The sequence below is a fragment of the Trichomycterus rosablanca genome, chromosome 17 (genome assembly GCF_030014385.1).
Source record: "Trichomycterus rosablanca isolate fTriRos1 chromosome 17, fTriRos1.hap1, whole genome shotgun sequence".
NCBI lineage: Eukaryota > Metazoa > Chordata > Actinopteri > Siluriformes > Trichomycteridae > Trichomycterus > Trichomycterus rosablanca.
In genome coordinates, this window is record NC_086004.1 from 1,662,987 (window position 1) to 1,679,991 (window position 17,005).

Below are 17,005 nucleotides of genomic sequence, written 5' to 3' on the forward strand. Positions count from 1 at the left end.
GCGCTGCTTCGCAAAAACACTAAACTGTAGGAAACACACAGAGCAATCCTACGTTTCCTAATCCTGGGGTCACTTTAATCGTTTAATATGATTTAATTCACCCTTAGATTAACAAAATAATAAAGTTTCATGTTCTTCTGCTTCATTTATTGTTCTGCTGGGTCTCACGTCTCTAGATCAGCGTTTCCCAGCCTTTTTTGCACCACGGACCGGTTTCATACAAGGTATAATTTCACAGACCGGACGAGGAAGGGAGGATTTAATAATATTGCTCACAAACGATGTCAAATGAGCTGCAACGAGACACTGCTCCAACCTAGGGGTGACAATAAGACAATAAGCACGACCTGCTGATTAAACAGCAAAGTGCTCTTAGTGGAAGGTTCCGCCAACTTCGCTGCAACAAGGAGCGCCACAGGAAGTCATTTCTGCCCACAGCTGGGGCAACTCTCACTGGTGTAAGAGGAGGACGCAGAACCTATAGTACCCACATAAGACAACAACCTTGGTACTACTCGACTTGCAATTTGCACATGGTCTTAACTGCACACAATGTCTACAACTGCACCTTTCAGTCTAACCCCCCCCCCCCCCCCCCCTTTTAGGTTTTGTCCTGTTAGATGTCTTATATTTTTTATACATTTTGTAGATTTTCATATCTTACTTGTATTACATTACTGTAATACCTGTTTTTATTCTCTCCTGTACTACATAGTTATGTTGTTGTGTGATGTTTGTGATAATTGTAAATTGCTGCTGCAACGCCGCAATTTCCCTTCGGGGATTAATAAAGTAATCAATCAATCAATCAATCAATAACACCCAAAACAGAAGCAGTGAAAACTGCTTTTCTAGCGATCTCTAATTATTCATTCTTTATGTGTAATAAATAGCCCCGGTGGTTGGGGACTAGGGCTGCAACGATTAGTCGACATAATCGATAACGTCGACTATAAAAATTCGTCGACGTGGAATCTCATTGTCGACGCGTCGTTATTATTGCAACGCACTAAAGGCACTGCAGGTGGCGCAGCGTCGCTTCCATGGCGCGGCGGGGAGTTTATGAAGACAGAGAGGCGAAGATAGAGAGACCGAAACTTTCTAAAGTATTTCAGCCAAAATAACCCAAAGAAACGAGCTGGATGCCGACGCTACAGAGCAGAGTCGTGGTTTCACACCAGCAACACCCTGCAGCCGTGATGACCGGCGTTATTCCGGACATGTAAGTTATTACACCGCTTTGTGCTTTAACCAACGTAGTTAATGTTTGTTAATGCTAGAGTACTTGTCGGAAAACTATCTAAGAGTTCGCTATTTTTCAGGTATTTAACGCAATAGTTAATCAGTCATTTATATGAGTGACGTTATATAACTTAACATTATAGCCTAACGTTACCGTCTCGTCTTCCATATTTTTGCTCTCGTTAATGAGAGCATTCATTCTAAATAATAAAGCCTCATCCACTTAATGATAGCTAGTTAGCTCAGCAGATAATTCAGTTAAGATATTTAACCTGTTATGGTTTAGCTGGCATAGCCGGTACACTATTTGTAATAAACTATGATGCACAGCCTTCAGTTTGTGATAATTAATACAGCTTTCTCTTTTGCTCTTTCTATTAATAGCACTAAGCAATGGAGTGTGGATGTGATGAGAAGAGGTTCATGCTCCCCTCAGATGGCTGAGATCTTCACAGACAGCATTCACACGTTTCTCAACCACATGTTATAAATGTTTTTGATTTCCAGAGTGAAACATAATAGCTTATAATGCCGTCCAAAGCTTTCTTATTTCATTGAATGATTTTTATTGTGATAGTTTAATTAAATATATTTGAAACATTAATACACAATCAAGCTTAAGTTTCATATTCATGTTTCATGGGTCATTATTTTAATTTGATATTGGAACTTAAATAACATAACAGAGTTTTGTTATGCTAAGGCAGAGATGGAGGGTATGACAAATAATCGTTGACTAGTCGACTAATCGAGAAAATAATCGTTAGTTGCAGCCCTATTGATGACCACTGCTCTAGGTGACGACGCTGCAGATCATTCCAGTACAAATTTCATACAAAACTAAAAGCATAAAAGCCGCGTATCAGGGCTTAAATGCTGCGTTAAGTGGTATATTATGCGCCCAGCATCACATTAGACAAAGACACTTTGTGTGGTGCCAGTTTAGAACTGAAGAGTTATGAAGTAAACAAAAGCACCAGAAGAGCAGAGCTGGTGCAGATCAGGAGGAACTATCAGCACCGAGCACGTCTCCGTTTGTTCCTTATTTCTAGTCATGCACAATCTCTCAGGGTTCAGGGAGGAAATGACACATGATTTTAATGTGACGAGAATAACAACCGCACAGACGCGTCGGAGGACTTTTTGTCCCATAATGCCGCTTTTCGGACGGACGCGTTAGTGCTAAGTAAGGTCTGGATGCCGTTTGATTATAAGTTCTAAGTGGACGAGCTGTTAGCGAGGACACACTCACCCTCGAACCACTCCGCTCTCCAGGTAGTTCACCTGGATGAACTTCCCGAAGCGACTGGAATTGTTGTTGTGGGCTGTCTTCGCGTTCCCGAAGGCCTGAAGGAAGAGAAATGTGTGTTAGAAAGACATGATTACCATTACTGACTGTAAACTGAACTGTGTAGACGCTGAGCAACTCACGATCACCGTCAAGCACCTACAAGCTTCTAAAAATATATATTTATTACGTAGAAGAAGCATAAACCTCGTTTTCCCCTCATAGACAACTGAATCTTAGGGCAGAGGTAGCTTAGCTGTTTAAATAGTGGACTAATAATCAGAAGGTTGCTGGTTCAAGCCCCACATCTGCCAGGTTGGTGTCCTTGATTAGTGTAATAAATCAGGCTTCATGTCACATTTACATTTTTGGCATTTAGCAGACGCCTTTATCCAAAGCGACGTACAGTACTGTGACAGTATACTCAGGGTTAAGGGCCTTGCTCAAGGGCCCAACAGTGGCAACCTGGCAGTGATGGGGCTTGAACCAGCGACCTTCTGATTACTAGTCCAGTACCTTAACCGCTAGGCTACACCTGCCCTATTATTAGACTATATCAGATATACTGCATGTTAACTACTTTAATTATTCTACATCTGCGTTTCCCCCCTTTCTCCCAATCTAGTCATACCCAGTTCCCCTGGCTTTATCTCCTCCCGACTCCTAACACGCGTCTCTGACACTTCCTTTCACCTGAACGAGGTGGATTCACACAGGGGTCAGTATCGTGTACGGAGAGTCACGCACTGCTCTCTATTATTCACCGTCTCGCAGCGACTCGACCAGCCAGCAGAGGCCGCAATTGCAGCGATCCATCCCCAGGCACGCGGCTGAGATCTAAACCAACAGATATTATTTAATCATCAAATACAGATGAGTAAATACTCCCTAGTTATAGTGTGTGTACCTAGCGTGTAGCGATGGCTTGTTTATTAAGCAACCGGTTCAGTGTGTGTTCGATAATCCACATCCAGTATAAATAACCAAAAGCTAAAAACCTGTAATCCATCATCATTTTCTGTCTGCTTATGTACACTGATCAGCCATAACATTAAAACCACCTCCTTGTTTCATTTTATCAGCTCCACTTACCATATAGAAGCACTTTGCAGTTCTACAATTACTGACTGTAGTCCTACATACTTTTTTAACTTGCTCTCACCCTGTTCTTCAATGGTCAGGACCCCCACAGGACCACCACAGAGCAGGTATTATTTAGGTGGTGGATCATTCTCAGCACTGCAGTGACACTGACATGGTGCTGGTATGAGTGGATCAGACACAGCAGCGCTGCTGGAGTTTTTAAATATTGTGTCCACTCACTGTCCACTCTATTAGACACTCCTACCTAGTTGGTCCACCTTGTAGATGTAAAGTCAGAGACGATCGCTCATCTATTGCTGCAGTTTGAGTCGCTCATCTTCTAGACCTTCATCAGCGGTCACAGGACGCTGCCCACGGGGCGCTGTCGGCTGGAGGACTATTCTCAGTCCAGCAGTGACCGTGAGGTGTTTGGAAACTCCGCTCATACCAGCACAACACACACTAACACACCACCACCATGTCAGTGTCACTGCAGTGCTGAGAATGATCCACCACCTAAATAATACCTGCTCTGTGGGGGTCCTGTGGGGGTCCTGACCATTGAAGAACAGGGTGAAAGGGGGTAACAAAGCATGCAGAGAAACAGATGGACTACAGTCAGTAATTGTAGAACTACAAAGTGCTTCTATATGGTAAGTGGAGCTGATAAAATGGTCATGCAGACGGCAATTATTTTATGGTTAACCTACAAAGTACGATAAAGCGAATCTGCATTTAACTGCTCCCCATTAGAACTGGCATCACTAAAGCAGAAGCTGTGTGGTTTTTAAACTGGTGCATATCAAAGTTTCATCTGAGGTTCGTGCAGATGCCTGAAAATAGCTCGTCACAATCAGACGAACAACAGAAGTGAGATCAGCATCAGGCTGATCGCCACATGTTGGGTCGAACCAAACTGCCCCATTCTCCAAAAGTATTCAAGACTGCAGCTGATTGGAGGACCGGGAGTACACCGGGGGGAAGGGGGGGGCTCAGGAGGCCTCACTTGTGTGTGTGTGTGTGTGTGTGTGTGTGTGCACACCGAGCCAGTACGTGATTAATGAGCCTCTGGCACTCTGACCTCCCTAAGCGAATCCCAACCTCTGCCAAGGAGATTAAAGGCCTGAATGGCGGCCACTGTTTCCCAAGCACAGGCAACAAAATCCGAAAAGGGCGAAGCAAACTGGGCGCATCCCAAATAGGATCGGTATTGTGACCGGCGCTGGCACTGTGAGCCGACGATTCGGGGGGTGGGGGTCCCCCAGCTCATTGAGATTCCACGTACCGACAACCCGAGGCCGTAATCACAATATATATTGGAAAGGGGGGTGGGGAATGGAGGGGGGTGGGGGGGGTCACACCCAATATTCAGATATGCTCAAAAAGCCCCCCCATTTCACATTTATATGTTCAGCATTTAGCAGACGCCTTTATCCAAAGCGACTTAGAGTACAGCAATTAGTGACAGCAATTGAGGGTTAAGGGCCTTGCTCAAGGGCCCAACAGGAGCAACCTGACTCTATGGGGTGGGGCTTAAACCAGCGTCCTTCTGATTACTAGTCCAGTACCTTGACCGCTAGGCTACAACTGCCCCTGTGATTACAGATTTGTGTAATGTTAGGATCAGTCAGGGTACCAATCACTTCTTAACATGGCAGGAACATTTTAAAATGCCCCTTTTACCCCAAATTCCGGTAGATTTGCCCCCCCCCCCCCCCCTCCTACCCCTCCTACCCCAAACGTTCAATTCACGGCTTTTAAATAAACTACAGTCCAAAAGTCATAATGATCTGCTTTTCATAAACTGATATGACTCAAATCATCCCAAAAATTCTACCACGTACTCTGTGGTGTACACACTAACCCACCCACAACCTCTGCGATCTGGGTTCGGATCTCAGCTGTGATATCACAGACACGGGTGGCTGTGTCTGAGGTGGGGGTGGCTGAAGCACCGTGATGGACTCCTGCCTCGTGCCTAGAGTTTCACTGCATTCGAATCACTCACTACATTTCCCAGCCAAACAAGCGCTGCCGTCTTTTGACTGGATGAGCACAAATTCCCACAGACGTGTGAGAAGTTTTCTCAGAAGTGCGGCGGCTGTTCTAACCGAAAAGATCACACGGAGGTCGCTCCGTTTTAAGGACAATTGACAAGCTCAAAGTCGGGTGTCCAAATACTTTTGGCTGTAGTGAAGACGAGGACGGTCCGCATAAGAGCAGCGTGACGCAGTAACGAAGCTCTCGTTCTAGACAGAGACGAGTGAGCGACTCCTTCACAGAGATGATGAGGAAACCACATGATCTGATCTACAGCTCTTTTATCTGCAGTCTCAGAGCAGATCCGGTCCAACCACACATCACCGTCTCATCTCCGCTGCTCTTAAACAGACCGTGGGACGTCATCGCCATATAAACCACGCTACAGATCAGCGTCGCCAGTCATCAACACTGACGGTGAAGCAACGTAATGGTACGTTCACACCGGCAGCGCCTGTTCAACTCTTATCCCCCAAAATCGACTTCTGAACTAGAGCTGACCTTTGGTCAACATGGATTTACCAATGGCAAGCAAATGCCATGGCAGTAAAACGGCGATGCGCTCTTGTGGAGACGTCTCAGAATGTCATTCACTGTCAATCAGCGCTGGTGATTTTCGGCGACAGGAGGCAACGCGACCGCTCATCATATACGATTGACTGGACTTATTGAAGGTATTATTTAGGTGGTGTTAGTGTGTGTTGTGCTGGTATGACTGGATCAGACACAGCAGCGCTGCTGGAGTTTTTAAATACTGTGTCCACTCTATTAGACACTCCTACCTAGTCGGTCCACCTTGTAGATGTAAAGTCAGAGACGATCGCTCATCTATTGCTGCTGTTTGAGTCGCTCATCTTCTAGACCTTCATCAGTGCCCACGGGGTGCTGTTGGCTGGATATTTTTGGTTGGTGGATGATTCTCAGTCCAGCAGTGACGGTGAGGTGTTTAAAAACTCCAGCAGCACTGCTGTGTCTGATCCACTCATACCAGCACAACACACACTAACACACCACCACCATGTCAGTGTCACTGCAGTGCTGAGAATCATCCACCACCTAAATAATACCGGCTCTGTGGTGGTCCTGTTCGGGTCCTGACCATTGAAGAACAGCATGAAAGCATGTAGAGAAACAGATGGACTACAGTCAGTAATTGTAAAACTATAAAGTGCTTCTATATGGTAAGTGGAGCCGATAAAATGGACAGTGAGTGTAGAAACAAGGAGGTGGTTATAATGTTATGGCTGAATATATACTGTATGTTTAGGTGTTTATGATGCAGCTCATTAAAAAGGTCATTTTATTTTAAGGGAACAGAGAGGGATCGTGGAATTTGGAACTGCCGGAAATGGAAAACCACCAACACGAGTCGAACCACAGCTACGCCGCCCCCGTGTCCCAAACTGCCCGGGGTGACAAAAACAATGGACCCCCTGTGATGCGTACGGTTTGCGTATCGGCCCACGTGGTCACGCTGGCAAAATATAGTAGAACCCAGCACTGAGATCACAATGGTCAGAGAAAAATAGCCCCTAATTGTGGGTACTTCCTGAGGAACAATATGCCTTTAGTCCAATAGGGAGTGATGTAGCGGCGACCACTTCCTGCTCCACAGAAAAAAAAGTTCTGCTTCCTGATGAGAGCCTGAACTGTTAGTCTGGCCAACACCGCAAACCCCAAAACTCAGCAACGTTCAATCACAGTTATTAATATATGGGGGTTTTCAGGCCAGTGTGAATGGTTTCTCCTCAGGCCTCTGTGTGGGGGCAGGATGAGGAAACCAGATGTATATTTTGAGGAGATTTGGAAGCCATTGTTGCTTCTGCTTCTGTTCTCCTGACCAGACGGTTGTGTTAGACAGAGACCGGAATAAAAGCAGAGCGAAGGAGATCTCAGAATAAACGAGAACCTGTCTGACCAGTCTGTGCACCTCACTGGGATTTGATTTTACTTTTCCTCGACTTGGAGAAAGTCCCGGTAGTTGCAGTAGTAAACTGTACAGTGACCGAGTTCGCTTATGCCTGGTTCACTCCACCATTTTCGCTCGGCGACTGGTCGGCGCTAGATCTGCCGGCTCGGGAGCAACTCGGCGTTCGCTCGGCGATCGAATCTCGGCTCTCGATCGCCGTGTGTGAACTACTCAACAACTCGACCCGAGCGCTCGGCAACCGAAGCGAGATTTCTGGCTTGTCGGATATCTGGATCCGAGTTGCCCGACTGGCAGTGAGTGCGGTGTCGAACAGCCAATGAGAACGCAAGATACGGGGTGAAGGGAAACGCAGGGGAGGAGTGTAAACAGGCGGGACAGGGGCGTAATATAGTTTATATCAGAATACATCAGCAAACACACCAGGTTCATACAGTATATATATATAAAATATCGTTCTCTACAAAACATAACACCCACGCTGCATTGCTAAATATATTTATTAACCTCCAACTCACTATAGAACAATCCATGCTGGTCGTGTTGCCAAATCCACTCAGATTCATTTATTTTTTCTCCTTGATTTTACGCTGCACATCAGCGCACAAACTTTGATCGCTCGCTGCTTGCTGACGTGCATTTTTGGACGCGGTGTCATTAAACCCCTCGTCACTTCTCGCGTTTGTTTTCGTGACAGAACGTAGTTTGGGAGAGCAGAGAAGCTCGCCTGCGATTCCAGTCGGTGATAGATGGTGTAGTTGTGTGACCCCGTATCGCCGATCAGTCGTGTAGTGTGACCCGACCACTCGGGAAGTCGTGCAGTGTGAACTTGGCATAAGAGACGGGAACCTGCAAGCGACTACGTATTATTAATGAGAACGTTCAGCAATTCGAAATACGTCACCTTTCCACTCATGAGCACACGTGAACACACGAAACCTGATCTGATTAAGCCGGGACGTCACTCCAGGGGGAAAAAACCTGCCGAGATTTGACCTTTACCAAAAGTTTGCTTTGAACCTCAGCCAGACGCCACAAGGTTCTTATCCGTAAGGCTCGATTAGTACAGAAGGTCATTGAGGACTAGACTTGGTACAGCACCCACAGGCTCTGGTTAAAATACCATACTGAGAGCCTACACAGACACGACTGGCTAGTCCGTGCAAGTTCGGGCCGGAGGGGATTCCCCATAACTGTTGCGATTACGCCCTCTGCTGGCCGATCGATGGTGCTGCACGGAGACGGGGGATAATAGAGCTTGGAGCGTGACATCTCCGTATGTATCCGTATGTGTGGGTGGGAGCTCTCCTCGGTCAGGAGTGTATAAGGTATAAAATACGATCAGGGAATTGGATATGACTAGATCGGGAGAGAAATTGAAGGGAAAATCTGCAGATAATTAAAAATATCACCGAGCCCTGAGGCGTCCTGCATAGTGAACACGACTTCAGTGTGCGGTATTAAAGAATTTCCATTTTCATGCGACCATGTGACTACCAAGTGGTGTAACGAGTTTTGGGATCAGTAGATTAGTGTGTGTGTGTGTGTGTGTGTGTGTGTGTGTGTGTGTGTGTGTGTGTTCCAAACTGATCAGAACTGAGATCTTAAGTCATTTTCAGGCATCTACACGGACATGATTGGCTGTGGCTGTGTCTGAGGGGTACGGTGGCCGAAGCCCGTGAAGGATTTTCCTGCCTCGTGTGAAACCGGACCCACAGCGTCCCTGACCAGGATAAAGCGTTCGATAAAATGAGGTAAAATAAAGTGCGGCCACACTAACGATTATACTGCAAACTATTAAACAAAAGCACTACAGAGAAGACGAGCATTTGTTTGTTTGTTTGTTTATTTGGCTTTTAAGACCTTGTTTACTCTAAAGAGTCCCTAACATACACTGAACAGGCATAACATTATGACCACCTTCCTAATATTGTGTTGGATGCACTGTGATGCGCCGTGTATTCTGACACCTTTCTATCAGAACCAGCATTCTGATAGCTCGTCCGTTGGATCGGACCACACGGGCATCACCGAGTCTTGGGCGCCCATGACCCTGTCGCCGGTTTCCCGAGCGCTTTTGATAGACACTGACCACTGCAGACCGGGACACACCCCACAAGAGCTGCAGTTTTGGAGACGCTCTGACCCGGTCGTCTAGCCATCACAGTTTGGCCCTCGTCAAACTGGCTCAGGTCCTCACGCTTGATCATTTTTCCTGCTTCTAACATCAACTTTGAGAATCATATATATTTAATATAATATATAATATATAATATGCCTAATATATCCCACCTACTAACATTTGCCATGATGAAGAGATAATCAGTGTTATTCACTTCACCTCTCAGTGCTCAGAATGTTATACCTGGTCGGTGTACATTTTAAGGGTGGCATTTTGACGATAGTGGGAATCAAACAAGCAACCTTCTGATCACTAGTCCAGCACCCTGACCGCTGAGCTAGCACTGATCTGTCCTGCTACCATGTTAGCCCCTCAGTCGTCTCCACGTTCAGGAGTTTTCCCTAAACAGCGATCTTTCCTCTGATTTGATTTTAATGATGTGTACGTTCACTCGGAATCTGAAAACAGGGACCGGCGGCTTCACCTTCCTAAATATTTCCATCGTCTGCCGAAGATTAGATCTTTAACCCGCTCCGTTTTCCAAAATCCAGCTCCGCCACCCTATCATGAGTCCAAACACTCGCTGGTTTAAGCGTTTACACGCCATACACGAGCGGTCAGCGTCTCATCTGGTGCAATTCAGCAGGAATCAAACCGAGCTTTTACTCTGTCATCACGTCCTGAATATACAAGACGTATCTAAACCAGACGTTTATCTTCTGATGACGTGGAAAACGTCGCTTAATGTGCAGACACTGTGTGGTCAAAAGTATCTGGACACTCGACCATGAGCTTGTCGTGCGTCCTATATCGAGAACAAAAGGTATTGAAATAGAGCGTGCTCCGTGAGACGTATTCAGCTAGAACAACAGAAGTCAAAAGAGCATTTGTAGGGTTGGTCACTGATGTTGGCTGATGTTCTGGTTCATTCCAGAACTGTTCATATATATATATACATACATACACCGATCAGGCATAAGATTATGACCATCTTCTTGTGTCTACACTCACTGTCCATTTTATCAGCTCCACTCACCATATAGAAGCACTTTGTAGTTCTACAATTACTGACTGTAGTCCATCTGTTTCTCTGCATGCTTTGTTACCCCCTTTCATGCTGTTCTTCAATGGTCAGGACCCCCACAGGACCACCACAGAGCAGGTATTATTTAGGTGGTGGATGATTCTCAGCACTGCAGTGACACTGACATGGTGGTGGTGTGTTAGTGTGTGTTGTGCTGGTATGAGTGGATCAGACACAGCAGCGCTGCTGGAGTTTTTAAACCCCTCACTGTCACCGCTGGACTGAGAATAGTCCACCAACCAAAAACATCCAGCCGACAGCGCCCCGTGGGCAGCGTCCTGTGACCGCCGATGAAGGTCTAGAAGATGAGCGACTCAAACAGCAGCAATAGATGAGCGATCGTCTCTGACTTTACATCTACAAGGTGGACCGACCAGGTAGGAGTGTCTAATAGAGTGGACAGTGAGTGGACTACAGTCAGTAATTGTAGAACTACAAAGTGCTTCTATATGGTAAGTGGAGCTGATAAAATAGACAGTGAGTGCAGAAACAAGGAGGTGGTCATAATGTTATGCCAGATCTATATATATATATGTATAACTGAATTATTACACCTGTTAGCAGCTGTTGTGGCTGCTATTTAGCTTCTCTGTAGATCTGAACAGTTTTATGAGCCTCTGACCACAAGCGACAGGGAAGTAAAAACGAACTCAGGGCCGAGACGCTGAGAGACGCCGGCCGTGCTGACGGGGGGCGCGGGGGGGGGGTTGATCACTTCTGGTTCTGCCTGAGCTACAGAGAGATGAAGATTCTGATGAGATCTCATGACCGGCCTCCTCTTTCACATGAACGTTCTAAAAAGGAAGTCATGCTCCGCGGTTTATTGTGAAATAAACAACAACAAAAAAAAGCGCTTCGTTTATTCCGTCACAGCGACTGATAGTGCACATGAACTGTACAGTATACGGACAAAAGTATTGGGACACCCTTTCAGATTCTTGAGTTGATGCTTTTCAGCAATAACGGTTGCTAACTGGAGTATTAAATCAATCACATAAAGGAAATAATACGCTTCCAACTTTGCAGCAACAGTTTAGGGAGGTACCTTTCCTGTTCCAGCATGACTGCACCCCTGTGCACAAAGCGAGCTCAGTTTAAAAACCAAGAAACTGCACCAGTATCAGCGCTCTTTTCACTGAATGGGCACAGATTCCCACAGACGCACTTCAAAGTCTTGTGAGAAGCTTCTGTTGTTCATAGAAGTATCTGTCTGTCTGTCAACCTATCAATCAATCCATCTATCCGTCCGTCTATCTGTCTGTCTGTCTATCTATCCATCCATCCATCCATCTGTCTATCCGTCTGTCTATCTATCTATCCATCCGTCTATCCATCCATCCATCTGTCTATCTATCCATCCATCCATCCGTCCGTCCGTCCGTCCATCCATCCATCCGTCCATCCATCTGTCTGTCTATCTATCCATCCATCCGTCTATCCGTCTGTCTATCTATCCAATCATCAGTCTATCCATCCATCCATCCATCCATCCATCCATGTCTGTCTGTCTGTCTATCTATCTATCCATCCGTCCGTCTATCTATCCATCCGTCCGTCTATCTATCCATCCATCCGTCCGTCTGTCTATCCATCCATCCGTCCGTCTGTCTATCCATCCATCCGTCCGTCTGTCTATCCATCCATCCGTCTATCTATCTACCTATCCGTCTATCCATCCATCTGTCTGTCTGTCCGTCCGTCCGTCCGTCCGTCCGTCCGTCCGTCCGTCTATCCATCTATCTATCCATCCATCTTACCAAACATCAAAAACAAACTCTCAAGCTCTCAAGTTCTTCAACGCTCTTCATTCCGTTTGTTTTTTATATTGGACGTCCGACAAGCTAACTGTCGAGTGTCCAGATACTTTTGGCCGCTCAGTGTCTGCACATTAAGTGGCATTTTCCATGTCATGAGATGATTGTCTGGGAGCCTCTCAGTGAGGCTCGGTGCAACACAAAATATAAACACCAATAGAGCCCTGACCTCAGCACCACTCAACAGCTTCGAAAGGTCAGCGCCCACCCAGCCATACAAAGGCTGTCATCTTTCGACAGAATGGGCACAAATTCCCACAGACATACTCCAAAATATCGTGAGAAGCCTTCTCACTAGAGCGGCTGTTGTTCTAGCTACACAGATCACACAGAGGTCAGTCTGTTTCTACACAGTTAGCCTTCGAAATGGGGCGTCAGACAAGGTCATGGTCAGGCGTCCAAATACTTTTGGCAATACGGTGAACCCAACAGGCCATACAAGATGTTTTAACACCAATTCTAAGTCACCCACCCTAGACACTGTGCCACGTGCATTCAGTAAAATAAAAATAGCCTTACCTCCAGAACAGGCCCCGCTCCCAGTATGGTCCTCTCCACCCCACTGGCGTATCCTTTTTGACTCAGAGCGGTCAGGCAGTGGATCAGGAAGTTGGTGCTCTGCGTTTTGCCGGAGCCGCTCTCTCCAGAGATGACGATGCACTGGTTGATCCTCTTGCGCAGCATGGTGTAGTACGAGACGTCCGCGATGGCGAAGATGTGCGGCTCCAGTTTGCCCAGCTGGTGGTTCTCGTACATCTTGACGTACTTGGGGTTGTAGATGGGCAGGAACTTGAAGGGGTTGATGGCGACGAGGATGCTGCCGGCGTACGTGTAGATCTTCTTCTTCTGGAAGCGGGAGCGCAGGTTGGCCAGGATGGAGTCCTCGTCGAGGAAGGGGAGGTTGCACAGGTCGTCGAAGTCCTCGTGCCGAGGAGGGAGGAAACCCCTGGCCACCAGATGCTGAACGTCCCGCTCATTGCGGGCGGCGGGAAGGTTCGTGTACCGTATGGTTCCGTCGCAGTTGCGCTCCTGGAGGAGGAAGTAGAACCCCTCGCTCTGCGCGTGCTCCTCCTGAGCTCTCCGGGGCCACAGCAGAACCCTGTGCACCGGCAGGTCCGTGGCCTCCAGGACCCATTCCTCCCCGCCGCTCTCCTTCACCTCGGCCAACACGTAGCGCTCGGCGGCGCCGAGGCCCAGGGTGGCGGCCGCGTCCTGAACGACGGCGGCCGCCGTGGCCTCCTTGCGGACCCTGAGCGTGCAACACGGAGCGGTCTTGCGGGACAGGCGAGGGTAGATTTGGAGAACGTAGGCCCGACCATCTTGGCTAGCTGTGCCTTCGCCATCTGTGACACTCATTCTGACTCCGCGCCGGTCGTCTCAGCATTACGCGCGGCCGCCACGCTCACCATCTAGCACCTGAACAGGAGACAAACAATAAGAAGGTGGAGTTTATATCAGGTCACACACACATGATAATCTATCTATCTGTCCGTCTATCTATCTATCAGTCTGTCTGTCTATCTATCTATCTGTATCTGTCTGTCCGTCTATCTATCAGTCCGTCCGTCCGTCTATCTATCTACAGTGCCTTGCAAAAGTATTCAGCCCCCTTGAACTTTTCAACCTTTTGCCACATTTCAGGCTTCAAACATAACGATATGAAATTGTAATTTTTTGTGAAGAATCAACAACAAGTGGGACACAATCGTGAAGTAGAACGAAATTTATTGGATATTTTAAACTTTTTTTAGAAATAAAAAACTAAAAAGTGGGGCGTGCAATATTATTCAGCCCCTTTACTTTCAGTGCAGCAAACTCACTCCAGAAGTTCAGTGAGGATCTCTGAATGATCCAATGTTGACCTAAATGACTGATGGTGATAAATAGAATCCACCTGTGTGTAATCAAGTCTCCGTATAAATGCACCTGCTCTGTGACAGTCTCAGAGTTCTGTTTAAAGCGCAGAGAGCATCATGAAGACCAAGGAACACACCAGGCAGGTCCGAGATACTGTTGTGGAGAAGTTTAAAGCCGGATTTGGATACAAAAAGATTTCCCAAGCTTTAAACATCTCAAGGAGCACTGTGCAAGCGATCATATTGAAATGGAAGGAGTATCAGACCACTGCAAATCTACCAAGACCCGGCCGTCCCTCTAAACTTTCAGCTCAAACAAGGAGAAGACTGATCAGAGATGCAGCCAAGAGGCCCATGATCACTCTGAATGAACTGCAGAGATCTACAGCTGAGGTGGGAGAATCTGTCCATAGGACACAATCAGTCGTACACTGCACAAATCTGGCCTTTATGGAAGAGTGGCAAGAAGAAAGCCATTTCTCAAAGATATCTATAAAAAGTCACCTGGGAGACACACCAAACATGTGGAAGAAGGTGCTCTGGTCAGATGAAACCAAAATCGAACTTTTTGGCCACAATGCAAAACGTTATGTTTGGCGTAAAAGCAACACAGCTCATCACCCTGAACACACCATCCCCACTGTCAAACATGGTGGTGGCAGCATCATGGTTTGGGCCTGCTTTTCTTCAGCAGGGACAGGGAAGATGGTTAAAATTGATGGGAAGATGGATGGAGCCAAATACAGGACCATTCTGGAAGAAAACCTGTTGCAGTCTGCAAAAGACCTGAGACTGGGACGGAGATTTATCTTCCAACAAGACAATGATCCAAAACATAAAGCAAAATCTACAATGGAATGGTTCACAAATAAACTTATCCAGGTGTTAGAATGGCCAAGTCAAAGTCCAGACCTGAATCCCATCGAGAATCTGTGGAAAGAGCTGAAAACTGCTGTTCACAAACGCTCTCCATCCAACCTCACTGAGCTCGAGCTGTTTTGCAAGGAAGAATGGGCAAAAATTTCTGTCTCTCGATGTGCAAAACTGATAGAGACATACCCCAAGCGACTTGCAGCTGTAATCGCAGCAAAAGGTGGCGCTACAAAGTATTAACGCAAGGGGGCTGAATAATATTGCACGCCCCACTTTTCAGTTTTTTATTTCTAAAAAAAGTTTAAAATATCCAATAAATTTCGTTCCACTTCACGATTGTGTCCCACTTGTTGTTGATTCTTCACAAAAAATTACAATTTCATATCGTTATGTTTGAAGCCTGAAATGTGGCAAAAGGTTGAAAAGTTCAAGGGGGCTGAATACTTTTGCAAGGCACTGTATCTGTCCGTCTATCTATCTATCAGTCTGTCTGTCTATCTATCTATCTGTCTATCTGTCTGTCCGTCTATCTCAGTCCGTCCGTCCGTCCGTCCGTCCGTCCATCCATCTATCTATCTATCTATCTATCTATCCGTCTGTCCGTCCGTCTATCTATCAGTCTGTCTATCTGTCTATCTATCTATCCGTCCGTCTATCTATCTATCTGTCTATCTGTCTGTCTATCTATACATCCATCCATCCATCTGTCTGTCTATCTGTCTATCTGTCTATCCATCTATCTATCCGTCCGTCCGTCCATCCATACAGCTGTCCGTCCGTCTGTCTATCCGTCTGTCCGTCCGTCCGTCCGTCCATCTATCTATCTACCTATCTATCTATCCGTCTGTCCGTCCGTCTATCTATCAGTCTGTCTGTCTGTCTATCTATCTATCCGTCCGTCCATCTATCTATACATCCGTCCGTCCGTCCGTCCATCCGTCTATCTATCTATCTATCTATCTGTCCATCCGTCTATCTGTCCGTCCGTCTGTCCGTCCATCCATCTAATCATGCCAGACAACGGAAACAAACTCTCGAGTTTGGATCACAGCTCTGCTATCATCCGGCTGGGCACCTACACAGACATGATCAGATACGTTTGGGGGAGGGCAGGCTGAACGGGTTCCTCATTCCTGGCTGGTCGATGGTGACCAATGGAGAGAAGTGTGTGACTCTCCTTATGCATACTGATCTCTCTGTGAACCCAGCAGCAATGAGGAATACGGTTGACATTTCCTTCCCTGAGACACAGCCAATTATGTCTGTGTGGGTTCCCAGCTGGTCGATAGCACATCTGTCATTCAAACTAGAGCACACAGGCATCGCAGAGGTCTGAGATTCTAAACACACTTTGTACACAATATGATCACAACTCAACTGATGAATAAATGGGCCAACAGCAAATCAGGGCTGAACTCTCTCTGCTCAGAATCTAACTTGAACGGAAAGACCACTAATGCTTAGCAACTATACAACCAAAGATTCAAGGATTTCTCTTAAAAGCATTGTTTAAACCCTTTGAACCAAGTGCCACGAAACCACATGAAAGAAATCCCATCGACAACACGAGAACTGAGCGTCTCCTCTAATTCAGCTGCTGTTCTGATCAAAAGATGTTCAGCTGGGATTTCAGGCATTCTAGCTTCACCACAAAGCATCCAGAGCCCAACTGCTCA

The 17,005-nt window shown here is 46.5% G+C and overlaps 1 protein-coding gene across 8 annotated transcripts in view; it reads right to left on the minus strand.

Annotated features, from left to right (window-relative positions):
* Window positions 1–17,005, minus strand: part of si:zfos-588f8.1 — an 82,992-nt gene that overhangs the window by 43,472 nt on the left and 22,515 nt on the right. For all 8 annotated transcript variants that reach the window (XM_063013462.1, XM_063013459.1, XM_063013461.1 and 5 more), the window contains exons 2-3: window positions 13,120–14,016; window positions 2,495–2,589 (exon numbers count right to left, since the gene is read on the minus strand). In XM_063013462.1, coding sequence (XP_062869532.1) covers window positions 2,495–2,589; window positions 13,120–13,956 — 932 coding nt within the window. In that variant the 5' untranslated portion in view covers window positions 13,957–14,016. The remainder of the gene's footprint in view (window positions 1–2,494; window positions 2,590–13,119; window positions 14,017–17,005) is intronic.